General features: G+C 46.1%; 1 protein-coding gene across 1 annotated transcript in view; it reads left to right on the top strand.

Annotated features, from left to right (window-relative positions):
• Nucleotides 1–4,088: 4,088 nt before the first annotated feature.
• Nucleotides 4,089–17,394, top strand: part of LOC149460642 (uncharacterized) — a 108,760-nt gene continuing 95,454 nt past the window's right edge. Inside the window, 2 exon segments of the mRNA XM_089679407.1 lie at nucleotides 4,089–4,258; nucleotides 6,892–7,117. Coding sequence (XP_089535533.1) covers nucleotides 4,089–4,258; nucleotides 6,892–7,117 — 396 coding nt within the window.

The raw sequence follows: 17,394 nt of genomic DNA, 5'->3' as shown, positions 1-17,394 counted from the left end.
GTGGGCCAAAGCCCCATCGGCGCAGAATGTAGTGTAGGTATGGCCATGAGACTGTGTCAAATGCCTTCCGTATGTCCATGGACAAAAAGCATGTGGGAATATTGTGGGATTTGGCTAAATGTGCTAAAAGGGATGCACGTCGGACGTTGTCTCCTGCTTGCCGAGTTGGTATGAAGCCAACGTGATCATTGTGGATCAGGGATCCAATGCATGTATTGAGATGAGTAGATAGAATTTTGGCTAACAGTTTAACGTCTACGTTAAGGAGGGATATTGGTCTGTAATTAGACCATTGTGTATCATCCGAGTTCGGCTTAGGAATCATAGAGATGTTGGCTTGCACTGTATCTGGGTTAAAGGTATGACCCGAGAGTATGGCATTGAACGCATTTGTCATGAGAGGTGTGAGAATGGGGGCAAACTTTTTATAGTACGTGGCAGAAAAGCCGTCAGGTCCTGGGCGTTTGCGGGACTTCAGGGAATTAATAGCATTTAAGGTTTCGACTGTAGTGACGGGTCGTTCTAGTGCTTTAAGATGATTTTTGGCCAATTTCGGAAAAGAAAGAGAAGCGAAAAGGGCTTCGGCATGGGAAGAGTCAAAGGTTGCGGAGGCAGAGTAGAGATGCGAGAGGTGCTTGTAGAAAGTTTGCAGGATCCGTTCCGGGTTGCTGGTGAAATGTGCAGATGAGATCCATAACCGTATGGGCTTAACGGTTTGGTCTAGTTTACGGAGAGAGCAAGAAGAGTGCCAGGCTTATTGGCTTTAGTGTAAAATTTGTGTCAAGACCTGCGAATGGAGAGCTTGGCTTCGTCCCTAGGGAAGAGATCCAGGGCTAGTCCAGAGTGCTCAAGGGCTTCTTTGTTAGCAGGGGTGGGGGATTTTAAAGGCACTATGGTATTGGTCGTATGCTTGTTCAAGGAGGAGGCGTTTCTGCCTCCTTTCTCTGCTCAGGAAGGAGGCTTTACTGATACAGAATCCGCGGAGTACTGGTTTGTGAGCTTCCCATAATAGGAGGGGGGAGATCTCAGGGGTTTGATTTAAGGAGAGATACTCTTTGAGCTCAGCTGCTATCTCTGTGCAATGAGCTGGGTCGGCCAGCAGGCGTTCGTTGATGGTCCAAGAGGGATCAGGGGGAGAAGGAGCTAGAGAGGCAATGGTGGTGATAACTGCACAGTGATCCGACCATGGAATCGGAAGGATATCGGAAGACAAAATACGGGGGGGGAAGAACTGGCGGTCATAAAAATATGATTGATTCTTGAAAAGACTTTGTGTGGATGGGAGTAAAAAGTGTACTGGCATTTAGTAGGATTGGATTCCCTCCAAGAATCAACCAGTGAGTACTGTTGCAGAATGGATTGGAAGGAGTGTTTGGGGGTGTGCGGAGAGTGGGATCGCGGGGATTTGTCTAGAAAAGGGTATAGTATACAATTAGAGTCTCCACAGACTATGAGCGTGCCTCGTTTATGATGATCAATAACTGAGAAGAAATGGGAAAGAAATGGCAGAGGTCCCTGGTTTGGAGCATAATAAGTGGCAATGGTGACCTCAAAATCCAGCAATTGCCCAACAAGTAGAAGGTAACGACCCTCTGGATCTTTAATTTCAGTGAATAACTTGAAGGGTGTAGTATGGTGAAGAGCAATTAAAACCCCCCTGCGCTTAGTAGTAGCAGAGGCCGCGTATACCTGCGGGTAATGGGGGCCAAAAAACTTGGGAATAGAGGTAGGAGTGAAGTGTGTCTCCTGTAGGCAGACTATGTGGGCATTATGGGACGTAAAAGAACGGAAGGCTTTGTTGCGCTTCTGCGCGACATTAAGACCCTGAACATTCAGGGTGAGGATATTTAGGGAACCCATGGGTAGAGCAAGCTGTGATTAAGTAGATAGTGGGGTACCATCGGGAAGAATATCTTGCGAGTTGGGCAAAGGGAGAATATGCGGTTGAAGAAACTAGACATTAACGAGGAGCCGTACGTAAGAGTAAGGGTAGGGATGGGGAGGGGGAAGGGTGGTCTAGGGTAGGTAAAGAAGACCATAAAGAGGACAAGAGAAAAAGAAAACGGTCCCCAGGGATACCCAGAATCTGGGTGGCCTGTGAAGCGGTTGTAGCCCAAGTGGTGTCAAAAAATGGGAAACCAAGGGGGCTAGTGGCAAGTGCACAGGTACACAGGCAGCTAGGAAAACAGTGTGTAGACATATCTATACCTGAGTGATCCTGGTGAGAAAGAAAACATCAAAATCAGCGGGCAAGGAACCTGGAGAACCTCTGCGCTGGCGACCCCGACCAATCGGGCACGGCCTCCAAGAGACCGGGACTGGATCAACCAAGCTGCCGGGACCGAAAGTCCACCAGGTAAGGTAGAGGCCCAACAATAGCCCAAACATGGCAAACAATAAACCAAGTAATAAACCAATGCAATTCTCATCTAGGGCGGCATGTATCCTGAGCTGGTCGGACGAAAGTAGAAGAAAAACAAATGGAGCCCAGCAGACAAGTATATGGATACAGGTGCGCAACGTCAACAGTCAGTTGGGGGACAACTGACTAAACCCTGCGAGTAGCGACTGTGTGGGTGGCAACAGTCCACCGCCTGGGGAACAGGTTGGAGGAGCAGAAGTGGTCAACAGGATTCAGTCGATAGAGTCTTGTGGAGAGGGAGCAGGAGATGAAAAGCGACCCCGCTTGTGTGCGTTAAGGTGACCATTAGGGATCCGTGGGGGCTGCGACTTCTGCACTGAGCACGACGCCGATCTCCTTCTGGAAGTCTCTGATGGTGTAGCGGAGGGTGTAGCTGGAGGTTCCGAAGTGTGTCCTGAAGTTCGTCAGTGGTCTTGCATACGTGGTCCCGGGCTTGATACCTGAAACGCACTGCAAAGGGGAAGCACCATTTATATGGTATATTGTGCTGCTGAAGCACTAGCAGGTGCGGTTTCATGGCTCTGTGCTTGGTGATAGTAGTGGGGCAGAGGTCCTGGAATAGCTGATAGGCATGACCTTGGAACATGAGGGACTCCGAGTTGCGGGCGGCTTGTAGCAGTTGCTCTTTTGTTCGTAAAAAATGGAGTTTAGCTATGATATCCCGCGGCGGCCATCAGTGTGCTTAGGAGCTAGTGCCCTGTGAACCCTGTCCATCTCAAGGCGTTCTATCGGAATAGCAGGGGCGAGCTCTTGGAATAGCTCAGTAACTGTAGAGTGGACATCAATGATTGACTCAGGGAGGCCGCGAATACGTACATTGGAGCGTCTAGCCTGGTTCTCAAAGTCCTCTAAACGTGCCTGAAGTGTAATGTTTTGGTCCCGCAGCAGGTCAAGCTCATCCCCCTGCGTTAGGAGTGATGCGTCAATGTCCTCCACCCTCTGTTCCAGGTCTGCAGTGCGTTGCCCCAGCTCGCAGATTTCCCTGGACAGCTTGTCAGTAATGCGGTCAGAGGTCTGTTTCAGGGCCTTGTGCAGCATTTTTTCAAAGTGAGCCAGGATGTCAGGGGCAGTAAGGTCAGGCGTCGTGACAGGCATGGGGGTCAGACTCACCCTCTGAAGAGCATGGGTGACTCGGCTGCTCTGGCTGTAAGGCTGCAAGCCTGGAAGATGCTGGCTGGGCGTTGTAGTTCCCCGATGTGGTGGCCATCTTGGAGGAGGCCTGAGCTAGGGCCTCCTTTATGGGTTTGTGCGGCGGCGCTGCCTGGTGCTTATGTGCCCCCCTGACCATTATAACAGGTGGCCGAGGGGTTATAGAGGTGATCGGTGCCGCTCATAGAGCGGTGGGGGCCTGGATGACGCGGCGGTGAGGCTGTCTTCCCAGTGGCACAGAGGAGCTTCAGGGAGACATGTCCCGTGCAGTCCAGTTGAGCAAACATTTCATTCTTCTCCTGAAGGATTGTTCACCATTCGCTCAATGTATGCTTTCCATTCTGAGATAGGTACTTGTAAGGTGGAGGAATCCTCTCTTATATTTAATCCTCCTCTTAATGAACAAAGGAATATCATGACCTCACTGACAGGATTGAGGAAGACGATGAAAATGTAAATATCCTTCACTGATGGATGATCTAATGACCCAGAGCTCCAACGGCTAAATGAAGTCCTTATGGGATTCCAGGATATGTTTGTAAAGATTCTTATGACTGGTGTTACAGACATTCACATAGCCGGGATCCAGACTGATCCTGATGCACCTCCCGTCTATATCAAGCAATATGGACTTCCTCTAGCGGGTTACGATTCGTTGTCAGAAATCATAAGGAACCTTACAGAGAGGTATGATAAGACCGGTGCACAGTTCTTATAATAATCCTGTCTTAGGGATCCTTAAACCAAATGGTCAATGGTGTCTGTGTGCCGACTTCACACAGCTCAACAAATGTGTATATATGTCCGGCTGACCCCTCCCATATATTGACCAATGCTTGGTACAGATGCAGGGAGCCAAGATCTTTACTGCGCTGGATTGTGCCCAAGGTTATTGGACAGTCAGGATAAGTCCTGGAGACCAATGCAGACTGGCCTTCACCTTGGATAAAGAACAATATACCTGGACCCGTATGTCTTTAGGTTACATAAACTCAGGCCATGAATTTGCTGGTTCTTACATAAGGCCATGCCTGATGCTGAGAGAGAGGAAATGTAACATATGTGGGTGATATTTTCTTCTGTTGAAAATCATATCCTAAAAATTATACATGTTAAATCAGCTGAGAGAGGCAGGTGTTACAATCTCATTACAGAAAGCCCAATGGTGCTGTCAGGGATGCGGGTGTGACCAGAAGTGTGTGGACTGACACAGGGAAACGTAGGCTTCAGATATAGTAAATAATATAATTTATTGAGACTAACAATACAAATATAAACGCAGTGCACCAAACCCCAAGCTAACACAAATACATACAACAAGGTGAAACAAACCCAAACCTAAACTGATATAGATACACAGGTACATACACATATAGAGCACAACGTAGTCAGGCAGGCCAGGTCGATAACTATCGGGCAGGTAGGTACAGGAGGAGCAGGTGGAGAGAATGGTCAGGGTCACAAGCCAGGGATCAAACAGAAGTCAGCAGAGGTCAGGATCGGCAACAAGTCAGGCAGAAACAGGAACAGGAACAGGAATGCAGGTTACAAGATACAGGGGCCCATGGAAAAACACACACCAAGGCCCTGACTGTGAGTCTGGCCATCCCTTAACCGTTTCAATACCGTGCAATTTTACCCCTTCCTGCCCAGGCCATTTTTCTGGTTTCAGCGCTCTCACACTTTGAATGACAATTGCGCGGTCATACAACACTGTACTCAAATTAAAATTTGATCATTTTCTTCACACAACTAGAGCTTTCTTTTGGTGGTATTTAATCACCGCTGGGGTTTTTATTTTTTGCTAAATTAACAAAAAAAGACCAAAAATTTTGAAAAAAAAACAAATTTTTCTTTGTTTCTGTTATAAAGGTTTACAAATAAATAATTGTTCTTCATAAATTTAGGCCGAGATGCATTCTGCTACATGTCTTTGGTGACAATAACCCAAATTAGGATGTATTTTTTAGTTTGTAGGAAAGTTATAGAGTTCACAAACTATGGTATAGATCTGATTATTGATCAATCCTGAAGTACTGACAGCCAATCTAATTTCTTGAGGTCCAAGAATGTCAGAACAGTACAGATATCCCCCAAATGTCAGGACAGTACAGATATCCCCCAAATGTCAGGACAGTACAGATATCCCCCAAATGACCCCTTTTTGCAGAGTAGACAGTCCGACGTACTTCATAAGAGGGATGGCGAGTTTTTTGAAGTTGTATTTTTTTGTCATAATTTTTCGGAAAATGAAAAAATTTAAAAAAATATTTTCACTATTTTTTTTTTTACATACTGTCACCAGTGCAGTACAGCGTCATCATATAACTGGCATGGCGGTTAACAGGGACACTGACTGGTGACAGTATGAAAAAAAAAATATATATATATTTTTTTTTTTTTATTATATTTAATTTTTTATTACATTTTTTTTTATTTTTTTTAAGATTTTTTTTTCATATTTTACTATGACCAAAGTAGTACAATGTTACCATAGTAACATTGTACTACTTTGGGGAAGTGATCAGTATTTTTTTTTTGTACACAATTTGCTTATAGCAAAGAATTACTTTGCTATAAGCAAGCATTTACCTGAATGAAATCGATTCATTCAGCTTTTTTTTTTTTTTTTTTGTGCTTAGCTGTGATTTGGTCACAGCTAATCACATGACATGTACATGTGATTAGCTGTGACCATTCACAGCTAGGCACTAGTATACAATGGATGGCATCATGAATGAAGCCATCCATTGTATACAACTGTCATGTGACCTGCTGTGATTGGTCACAGCAGGTCACATGGTACCAGCAACGGGAGCCGGTACTCGGATCTGTCATCGGCCGTGTCCGAGGTGCACGGCCGGTGACAGATCGCACTGCTGCGCCGCTCTGCATTAGCGCAAACTGCGCATGTGCGGGAGCACGCCAAATGGCGTGCACCCGGAGTGCAGAGACACATTTGAAGCCGCCAAACGGCCATTGGCCGGGCGGCTAATGGTTAAATACAACCCCTGCAATCAGCTTCAGGTGTTTTGGCTGACTGCAGGGGTGAGTCTCTGATTGCTGAGAGCACCCGCTGGCCAGCCCTGGTACTGCAGCCCACAAGGCAGGTAAGTCCCACCGTTATTGGCAAGTCCATTCCTGACAGGTGGCGTACAAAGTCACCTTCCTTGGACATGAAGTGACCTCTGAAGGCCTAAATCCACAAAAGAAGAAAGTGGAGGCCGTGATGAAGTGTAAAACACCTCCCAACATCAGTGACGTGAGATCATTTGTGGGTGTGATGAATTACTCACGTACGTTTATTGATGACTAGGCAGAAATCAGGAAACCTTTATTGACATTACTAAAGAATATACCATGGACATGGGGGGGGCTCAGGAGCGAGCCATGAATGAGCTGACAAGGAAACTCCCCCAAGTCCCGTGCCTGGCTTATCCAGAAGGAGGAAAACCCTTCTATCTGGGAACTGGATTCACAAACCTCAGTATCAATGCTGTACTGGATCAAATACAAGACAATCTGAACCAATCATTGCCTATGCCAGTAATTCCCTGTCACCTGTACACATCACATCCAATGACTGTGAGAAAGCATTACTAGCCCCAGTCTGGGCCCTTCAAAACTGTAAAAGTTACATTCAGGGTGAGGAAATAATAATATAACTGAACACCAACCTCTGCAATATTTACAAAGTGACAAATCCGAGATGGTAATTTATCACCCAGCAGAATCCCTGCCTGGACATCATCCTCACAAGGATGGCCATTACAAGTCCCATATAAAGGAAATAAAGAGTTGTATCCCGAGGTCCGGCCAACTCCAGGATTGTTCAGCTCCTTCTCATACAGAAGAGTCATTAGATGACTTCTTAGAAGAACAATGATCTTCCCCTTACAAGGCCGATGACGAGGACTACTGTCCATTACTGCCATGTGTATATATTGATGGCTGTGCTGATCACACCCCCATAGACCAGGAAAGACAATGAGTAGCCGGCATTGGAATCACCCGGACAGGACAATTCCCAAATGTATCAGTAGGGGGCAGTATTGGTGCCAAGAGCAGCCAAGTGCTGGAATTCCCAGCTGTATACAGAACTGTTCACATTGCTACAGACCATAATATCAAGGAGTTTGTTGTCGTCACGGATTCCATCTGTGTGTGGAACAGTTTTGTGGAAGATCTGCCGACTTGGAAAGGAAACAACATGTTCTGATGTAATCAATAGAGTATAGGTGAGCGCACAAAACACACAAATGAGCTGCTGGCATAAAAGGACAGAACCCCGAAATCCTCTGCTAAATGGTCAATAGGTATGCAGTGCTAATACAAAGGATCTGGTGAAAACAATGAATAACTGGAGAAAATCCAGTGACAAGAAATATGGTGAATGGATTAAAACCAAAATAAGCACAAATAAATCCATAAATATTCCACTAAAATGTATAAGTGTAAACATAAATAAATAAAGTGCATAAAGTGCAAAAACGTGCTGATGAATCCATATTCCAGTAAACTGGTGACTGGATGAGAATCGAGATGGTGATCGTTATAACACTTCAAGTATAATAGTGATTCTGGTGACTGGGAAGCAGGAATATTGGAAATAACTCCAGTGCAGGGGCGGACTGACCATTTGGAAACTCGGGTACTGCCCGAGGGCCCGGGGTCAGTAGGGGGCCCCATGAGATGCCCCTGGTACCTTTTTCATAGGCTTTTTTGAGTTTGGGCAAGGATACAGGGGCCCCATGATCCCCTATTGCCTGGGGGCCCCATGAGTTGTCAGTCCGCCCCTGCTCCAGTGCTCGTGACTTCAGATGGTGATAGATTGGTATGTTCTTGCTCTTACCGCATGTAACAATACCCTCCAAACAGGACCCTGGTGGTCATCATGGATGTGGTCAGGGGCAGAAGGGGGCTCCACTGGCACACACACAGCAGGGGGAGCACTCCAGACATTGCTAACGGACCAATCCATTACAGGGAGTGGGGGAGGAACTGCTCCTTAATATCCAATCCAGCCAAGGTACACGGATACTGTCAGATGTTACTCTTCCACCTTCCACGGCTCAGTAATCAGCCACCACACATGGATGTTATAGTGTAGGAACTCTGGAATAGATATGGGCAAAGAATCCAAATATTGATGCCGAAAAAATCAAACTTACATATGCAGTGATAAAGATGGCCGCCGGACCAACATGCAGTCTCGGCAGCGTGACGTCAACACGGCATTGCTCCTCCCTGACGTGTTTCATGCAACAACATGTTATCAAAGGGATAGCCTTGCCGCTGACGATGTCCACTATTTATAGCTCCCGCGCGCATGCATGACGCGGGCGCCATTTTGTGGAAGTCCAGCAAAGGCAGCAGGACAAAACGGAACCGCTTAGGGAAAACCACTCAGCCCACCAGGGAATGCAATACAAAGGAATGAATAATAAATGCTGAACAATAGGATGAGAAATAAAGGACACAACTAAGAGTGGCTAAAGAAATAAATGACTATACATAACGGCCGCCATTTTATTGAAGGATAACAATATTAATTATAGGGATAATACAGGAGACGCTCTCCATTTTGTTGTAGACCCCTAAAATGATATGGAAAAATGAATGTATATATAAAATAATGAATAATATTACTCTGCCAATTATAGGGAGTGTGCCAACTGGGATTATAATATACAATGTATACACAACATGATGTCATCAAACTAGATACAGCGTATTGCCATTCACCTGGAGGACTACAAGTGCCATAATGTCATAACAACAAAACTATTGGATTACAGAGCCATTATAATATTAAACGTGTCTGATAAAAAGATACTTTATTATTACAAATATAAAGTGTGTGTATAGAAAAGACAATTAACAAAATGTAATATTCAGAGCCAATTAAAATAAAATATTAAATTCCAAACATATGGAAATAGTAAATAAAAATATGGAAAAAGTAAAACCATCATCTTTATTCAGGGCTCTAGGGCAGGACTCCATTGTTATTCTTCTCCTGCCATCAATGGCCAACCCGGTCCCACACTTCATCCATGTCTTTGTGGACCTCTGATCTCCTTATGAACTGTTTCTTCCATGATGAAGATCAGCCATGGAGTATATCTGAGGTGTATATCAGGGTGTGCTTCTTCCCCACATGAGAGCTGGGATGTCCAGCAACATTCATCTAAAAGACATTTCCCGCACTCAAGGCACTAATACACCTCCAGGATTGTGTGGGACCCCTGATGTACAGGAAGACAGGATGTCAGTGAGGAACATTTTAATCACTCAGGACTGGAAAATGGCTTCTCAACAATGTGAGATCTCTGATTTCTGGAAAGACTGGACTTCGCCATAAAACATTTCCCACACTCAGGACAGGAAAGTTATTTCTCCTTGTGTGAGATCTCTGATGTTTATACAGATAGGACTTCTGTGAAAAACATTTCCCACACTCAGGACAGGAATACGGCTTCTCCCCCGTGTGAGATCTCTTATGTCTATAAAGACTGGACTTCTCTGAAAAACATTTCCTGTACTCAGAACAAAAGTACGGCTTCTCCCTGTGTCAGATCTCTGATGTTTATGAAGATAGGACTTCTCTGAAAAGCATTTCCCGCACTCAGGACAGGAATACGACTTCTCCCTCGTATGAGATCTCTAATGTCTACGAAGATAGGACTTCAATGAAAAGCATTTCCCGCACTCAGGACAGGAATACGGTTTCTCCTCTGTGTGAGATCTCTGATGTGTGTAAAAATTGAACTTCACTGAAAAACATTTCCCGCACTCAGGACAGGAATGTGGCTTCTCCCCTGTGTGACATCTCTGATGTGTGTAAAGACTGGACTTCTTTGAAAAACATTTTGCACACTTAGAACAGGAATACGGCTTCTCCCCCCGTGTGAGATCTTTTATGCACATGCTTCTCCCTCGTATGAGATCTCTGATGTTTACGAAGATAGGACTTCAATGAAAAACATTTCCCGCACTCAGGACATGAATATGGCTTCTCCTCTGTGTGAGATCTCTGATGTGTGTAAAGACTGGACTTCTTTGAAAAACATTTTGCACACTTAGAACAGGAATACGGCTTCTCCCCCGTGTGAGATCTTTTATGCACATGCTTCTCCCTCGTATGAGATCTCTGATGTTTACGAAGATAGGACGTCAATGAAAAACATTTCCCGCACTCAGGACATGAATATGGCTTCTCCTCTGTGTGAGATCTCTGATGTGTGTAAAGACTGGACTTCTGTGAAAAACATTTCCCGCACTCAGGACAGGAATACGGCTTCTCCCCTGTGTGACACCTCTGATGTGTGTAAAGATCGAACTTCTTTGAAAAACATTTCCCGCACTCAGAACAGGAATACGGCTTCTCCCCCGTGTGAGATCTCTGATGTGTGTAAAGACTGGACTTCAGTGAAAAACATTTCCCACACTCAGAACAGGAATACGGCTTCTCCCCCGTGTGAGATCTCTGATGTTTGTTAAGACTGGACTTCTGTAAAAAACATTTCCCGCACTCAGGACAGGAATACGGCTTTTCCCCCGTGTGAGATTTCTGATGTTTGTTAAGACTGGACTTCTGTGAAAAACATTTCCCGCACTCAGGACAGGAATACGGCTTCTCCCCCGTGTGAGATATTTTATGCACATTAAGATGGCATTTATAATGGAAACTCTTCCCGCACTCAGTACAGGAAAAGCTCTTCCCTGTTGGAAGGCCGGCCCGGTCCCGCACAGTCTGAGGGTCCTCAGGATACGAGGAATCCGATGGTCCATCTACACTGGGTGGTGCCGGATGGACATTGGAGGGAGCCGGGTTTTCTCCTGGACTATACTGTGTGATGTCCTCATCTTCTACTTTCCAGTCTGGAGACAAAGTGAGACAATCCTCGGAGGTTTTCCTCATCTCCCGGCCATGGACTAAAATACAAAGACAAAGAGGATTACTAAACAGGAGCTGATTGGTTCCCCCAAACCAGGACTCCACCCACATCAGGCAGCTTGGTCTCTGAGGAGCTTACAATTCCACCCTCAAGGGAACTAGGAAATGGCTCCTCTGATCTCCTACCAGGTCAATTCTTTATTCATGGACCTCAGTCAAAGACATATAGCAGTGGGGGGAGGGGGAGAGCAGAAGTCAGAAGTATGGAATGTACAACAGAGTATATAGTGCAGGGGTCAGGAGTATGTAATGTACAACAGAGTATATAGTGCAGGGGTCAGGAGTATGTAATGTACAACATAGAGTATATAGTGCAGGGGTCAGGAGTATGTAATGTACAACATGGAGTATATAGTGCAGGGGTCAGGAGTATGTAATGTACAATACAGAGTATATAGTGCAGGGGTCAGGAGTATGTAATGTACAATACAGAGTATATAGTGCAGGGGTCAGGAGTATGTAATGTACAATACAGAGTATATAGTGCAGGGGTCAGGAGTATGTAATGTACAATACAGAGTATATAGTGCAGGGGTCAGGAGTATGTAATGTACAACAGAGTATATAGTGCAGGGGTCAGGAGGATGTAATGCACAACATAGAGTATATAGTGCAGGGGTCAGGAGTATGTAATGTACAACATAGAGTATATAGTGCAGGAGTCAGGAGTATGTAATGTACAACATGGAGTATATAGTGCAGGGGTCAGGAGTATGTAATGTACAACATGGAGTATATAGTGCATGGGTTAAGTTGTAATATAAATTATATAGTGCATAGCACCCTCCTAGACAGGTTTCCAGATAGCCTAGGCACCTTTAGTCCTTTTTGGCTCCCCTGTAATCAGTGATTGAATGTTTTGGACTGTTCTAGGCTTCACTGGCTTCAGGTTCAACTGCTTCCCCTGCCTTCTAATGACAAGTTGCAGAGGTCCCACACCGCTGTCTCCCATCTCCTGAGACTGCACTCAGTGAAACTATACAGACATATCCCTCCACCCGGCACAGGTGACAAATACTGGGAGAATTGCTATGTCACCACCATGAGGAATGAGATCAAAAGCACACACCCCAGGTGCCTAGGTCTAGTAACACTTATGGTGAAATGAACATTTTTCTGCCAGCTGAACCCCAGAACCTCCATAAATCCAGTCTAGAGACATAAATTGTGTCTGCAGCACAGAGAAGGAAGATTATCCGAGAGAAATCCAGGAATACAGGACGGGGAACACAGCTCAGGAAAGTGACCAGGGGATTACAGGCTGATATCACCCAGTCCCCGCCCTACTCTGGACCAATCAGTGAGCAGTATGGGTGGAGGAATGGATTTAGTGTTCATGACCCACCTGTGCTGATCTCTGTAGGAGTGTCCTCCTCTATAAATGTCCCCGTTATTCCATCCTCCTCCATAGACTGCTGATCATCCCTCACATACGCCTCTTCTTCTTCTGCTTTCACCTCAAATTCTATATCGATTGGATCTCCACTCTAAATCAAGGAAATGAGAGAAAATATCATCTGTAAAATGTAAGATTTATGATTGTGACATCACACACAAAATCCACACATTGTCTCCCTTCACAGAAGCAGATCACATGTGATATGTGGGTACATTTCCCCTAAATACCGCATGCCATCCTGAAACTGTCCATTTCCTATCCCGTGTTGCGGTATTGACCACAAACACTGAACACGCTCAGTAAATACCGCATGAACAGGCGTTACATTCACAGAAGGAAATAAAGAATGAAATGCATGCGGTCATTAATTAGTGGTGGAGACATGCGGCATTCAGGAAATGTGTACTGCTTGGTATAGAGTGGGCGGCCGCTGGCATCCTTAACAACCAGTAAACAACATGGTTGTTAGGGAGCGAGCGGCCGCCGCGTCCTAACCAACCGATAAATTTGAAAAAAAAGAATTACCGGCAACAAAATATTAAGAAAATGGCATGGGGTCCCCCCCCCCCGGGTCTGGTATGGATTTTGAGGGGAACCCCTTGTCAAAATGAAAGAATTGCATACCAGACCCCTATCTGAGCATGGTGCTCAGCAGGTCAGGAAAGAGGGTCCAAGCAAGAGACCTCCCTCCTGAAACATACCAGGCCACGTGCCCTTAACATGGAGTGGATAATCTGTTGCAGAGGCGGCTTTGCTCCCCCAGAGCACCTTGTCCATGTTGATGGGGACAAGGGACTCTTCCCTACAACCCAGGCTAGTGGCTGTGGGGGTTTGCAGGCAGAGGACTTACAAAATATAACAAGGGGGCCCTCAGATCCCTCACCCCCTGTGAATGAGTATGGGGTACATGGTACCCCTAATTATTCACCCCAAAAAAGTATTCTGTTATATAGACAGCAGGCAGTATTTGACAAGTCCTTTATTAAAAAAGGGAAAACTAAAGCAAAATGTCCCCCCGGTGTAGATCCATCATCAATCACGATGCTCGCTGTCACCACTGACACCGCTCCCAATGAAGACTCCCCTCTGCCTGACAGCTCTGCTGCCTCCTGCCACTAAAAATACTAAGGGACAGTGCCACTCGGTGATGTCACTGACCGGGGCATGTTGTATTGGTGACATCACTGACCGGGGCATGTTGTATTGGTGACGTCACTGACCGGGGCATGTTGTATTGGTGACGTCACTGACCGGGGCATGTTGTATTGGTGACGTCACTGACCGGGGCATGTTGTATTGGTGACGTCACTGACCGGGGCATGTTGTATTGGTGACGTCACTGACCGGGGCATGTTGTATTGGTGACGTCACTGACCGGGGCATGTTGTATTGGTGATGTCACTGACCGGGGCATGTTGTATTGGTGACGTCACTGACCGGGGCATGTTGTATTGGTGATGTCACAAAAGGGCAAGGCCACCCAGTGATGTCACAGGGTGGTAGTGCTCCTTAGTTTATTTAGAAGTGGGAGGCGGCGGAGCTGTCAGACGGCAGGAGGGGAGCTTTGTTTTTTATTTGAGTCAGCGATGACAGCGAGTATTGTGATTGGATCATCGATGGATCTACATCAGGGGGATATTGTTCTTTATTTTTGTTTTGTCAAAAATTTCTTCCAGTGTTTTTTTACACTACACTGTTTGGTGAATGAATAGGGGTACTATGTACTCTATACCTCCTTGTTAAAAGTGGCTTCCAGATTCCAATAAGCCCCCCACAACCACTGCCCAGGGTTGTGGGGAAGGGACCCTTGTCCCCATCGACATGGGGACAAGGTGCTTTTGGGAGGATAGAGCATCCCTGCCCTGAAGCACCCACCCCATGTTGAGGATATGTGGCCTGGTATGGTTCAGGAGGAAGGTGGGCGCTCACTAAGGGTCTGGTATTGATTTTAGTGGGGAAACCACACTTTTTGTATTATTTTGGCATCGGGGTTCCCCTCAAAATCCATACCAGACCTGGAACTTGGCAGCCGTCCAGTTCTTGTTTACTGGTTGTTGGGGACACTGGCGGCTGCCCTCTCCTTAACAACAAGCTATTTACAACTGTTGCTATGGACACCAGTGGTAAATTCCCCGCAGGCTTTACTAAAAAACAGTGTAGTAGGGTGTTTCACTTGGCGCAGGAAGAATTTTTAGTTTTTTTTACTAAAAAACAGAATGCAGCATCTTACTACATACTGGGATACGGGAAGATACCGCTTTGTGATTGGAGCCCATAGTCTCTACAAGTCCATGTTCTAGATTCTCCATCCCACCAACCTTGTAATAGCGAGGGATGGTGTGACCTTCCTGTGTGGAATCCCGGGAATACAGAGGACGGGGACATCTCTCTGGTGGGTTCCTGGTATTAGGTGGCTCCATCATCTCCTTGTGTCCTTCTGAAAACTCCTCCATCACTCCATACTCCTCATCCTCCTCTTTATACTCTTCTTTAACATCAATATTCTCATCCCCGAGGATTCCACTCTGAAAGATATAATAAAACATTCATTGTAACAAACATGCTGTGTATAAATCACAACTACCAATAATTGTCATCATCTACCTGATGATGGTGAGGGATGGTGTGACCTTCCTGTGTGGAATCCCAGGAATCCAGAGGACGGGGACATCTCTCTGGTGGGTTCCCATGACTGGATCCATCTGTAGGAAACACACACACTGACTGAATCCATTGTTTCTATGTGTTTATCAGATGATGGGGGATCTAGGTGGATCCTCCGTACTGCTCTCTCCTTTACAATAAAGTCTCCTCTTACCCGGTGATGTGAGGGGCGGCTGATTGTCCATCATGACGTCCTTGTAGAGATCCTTGTGTCCTTCTAAATACTCCCACTCCTCCATGGAGAAATAGACAGTGACACCCTGACACCTTATAGGAACCTGACACACACAATGATACAGTCACCATCCAGACACATCCCTTGTCTGTTACTGGAGAATGTCCCAGAATTCCCGGCACCGCTCACCTCTCCTGTCAGCAGCTCCATCATCTTCTTGGTGACTTCTAGAATCTTCTGCATGTTGTGTCTCTCAGGGTTTAGGGAGTCACATGGAGGCACTGTGATGGTCATATGATCACCTGACTTCAGAAGAGGAAATCTCTGTATTGAGGAACCAATAGGAATATCATGTTAGATTCCCAGAATCCTCCTCACCTCTCCGGTCAGGTCTGTGTTTTATTAGTAGAGATGAGAGCGATGTCATGTGACCTCCCAGAATCCTCCTCACCTCTCCGGTCAGGTCTGTGTTTTATTAATAGAGATAAGAGTGGTGTCATGTGACCTCCCAGAATCCTCCTCACCTCTCCGGTCAGGTCTGTGTGATGTCATGTGACCTCCCAGAATCCTCCTCACCTCTCTGGTCAGGTCTGTGTTTTATTAATAGAGATGGGAGGGGTGTCATGTGACCTCCCAGAATTCTCCTCACCTCTCCGGTCAGGTCTGTGTTTTATTAATAGAGATGAGAGTGATGTCATGTGACCTCCCAGAATCCTCCTCACCTCTCCAGTCAGGTCTGTGTTTTATTAATAGAGATAAGAGTGATGTCATGTGACCTCCCAGAATCCTCCTCACCTCTCCGGTCAGCAGGTAGATGATCTCCAGGGTGAGGTTTAGTATCTTCTCAGTCATGTGACTCCGGTCCTCCTCCATCCTCATTGGTGCCATCATGTGATCTATACAGGTCTCCTTGTAGACGGATAACTTTGGGAAATGAAAGTAAGAATGATTTGGATGGTATTGGTCACACAATAATAGGATGTGGATGTGAGGGGGGAATAGGAGGGTTGCTGGACATTGAAGAACTACTCCCCCCATGGGAAGACATTTTGTTTGGACTGTTTAGTGTTTACTACAATTTTGAGGTCCGGGGCCCCTTTTCTCTGTTGGGTTTGTTTGGTCTCTGAACTGGTTTTGATGATTATTAGATCTGCAGACAAGGAATGATAAATCTGATCCTTCCTATGACTAGTTTGCTCTGAGGCAGTGCTGTGAGGTCAATGTCGGCTCATCATGCAGGGATGGTCACTTTACATCACCCGACGCCCGGGACATGTAGTTCTGGGGGCCGGGCAAGTATTGTGTTTAATCTTTATCCCTGCTCAGGGCAAGCCGCAGGGCTCTCCTTTCAGGTGCCAGCCTCTGCCACCCCGTGTGTGTGATCCTCTCCTGTACCTACTATGCTTCCCCGGCTCTGCTTGCCCATCTGTGGGCCCGGGTCAGCGGGTGTCGGAGGGTAGAGGGGACGGAGGAGAGCGGACATGTTCACTCCCTTCTTGTCCTGACCCAGAAGTGACGTTATGACAGATTTCCAGACCATCGAGGCCGGCAAAGAAAGTAATGCGATGCGATGTGCTCTACATTACATCCAATGGAGTACAGGGAAGACATTGGGGGTCTTTTAG

This window comes from Staurois parvus, unplaced genomic scaffold, assembly GCF_062004578.1.
Source record: "Staurois parvus isolate SC_StPar_1 unplaced genomic scaffold, SC_StPar_1.0 ptg000223l, whole genome shotgun sequence".
Taxonomy (NCBI): domain Eukaryota; kingdom Metazoa; phylum Chordata; class Amphibia; order Anura; family Ranidae; genus Staurois; species Staurois parvus.
Note: the sequence above shows the minus strand (reverse complement) of the source record. Positions and strands in the feature narration are given on the sequence as shown.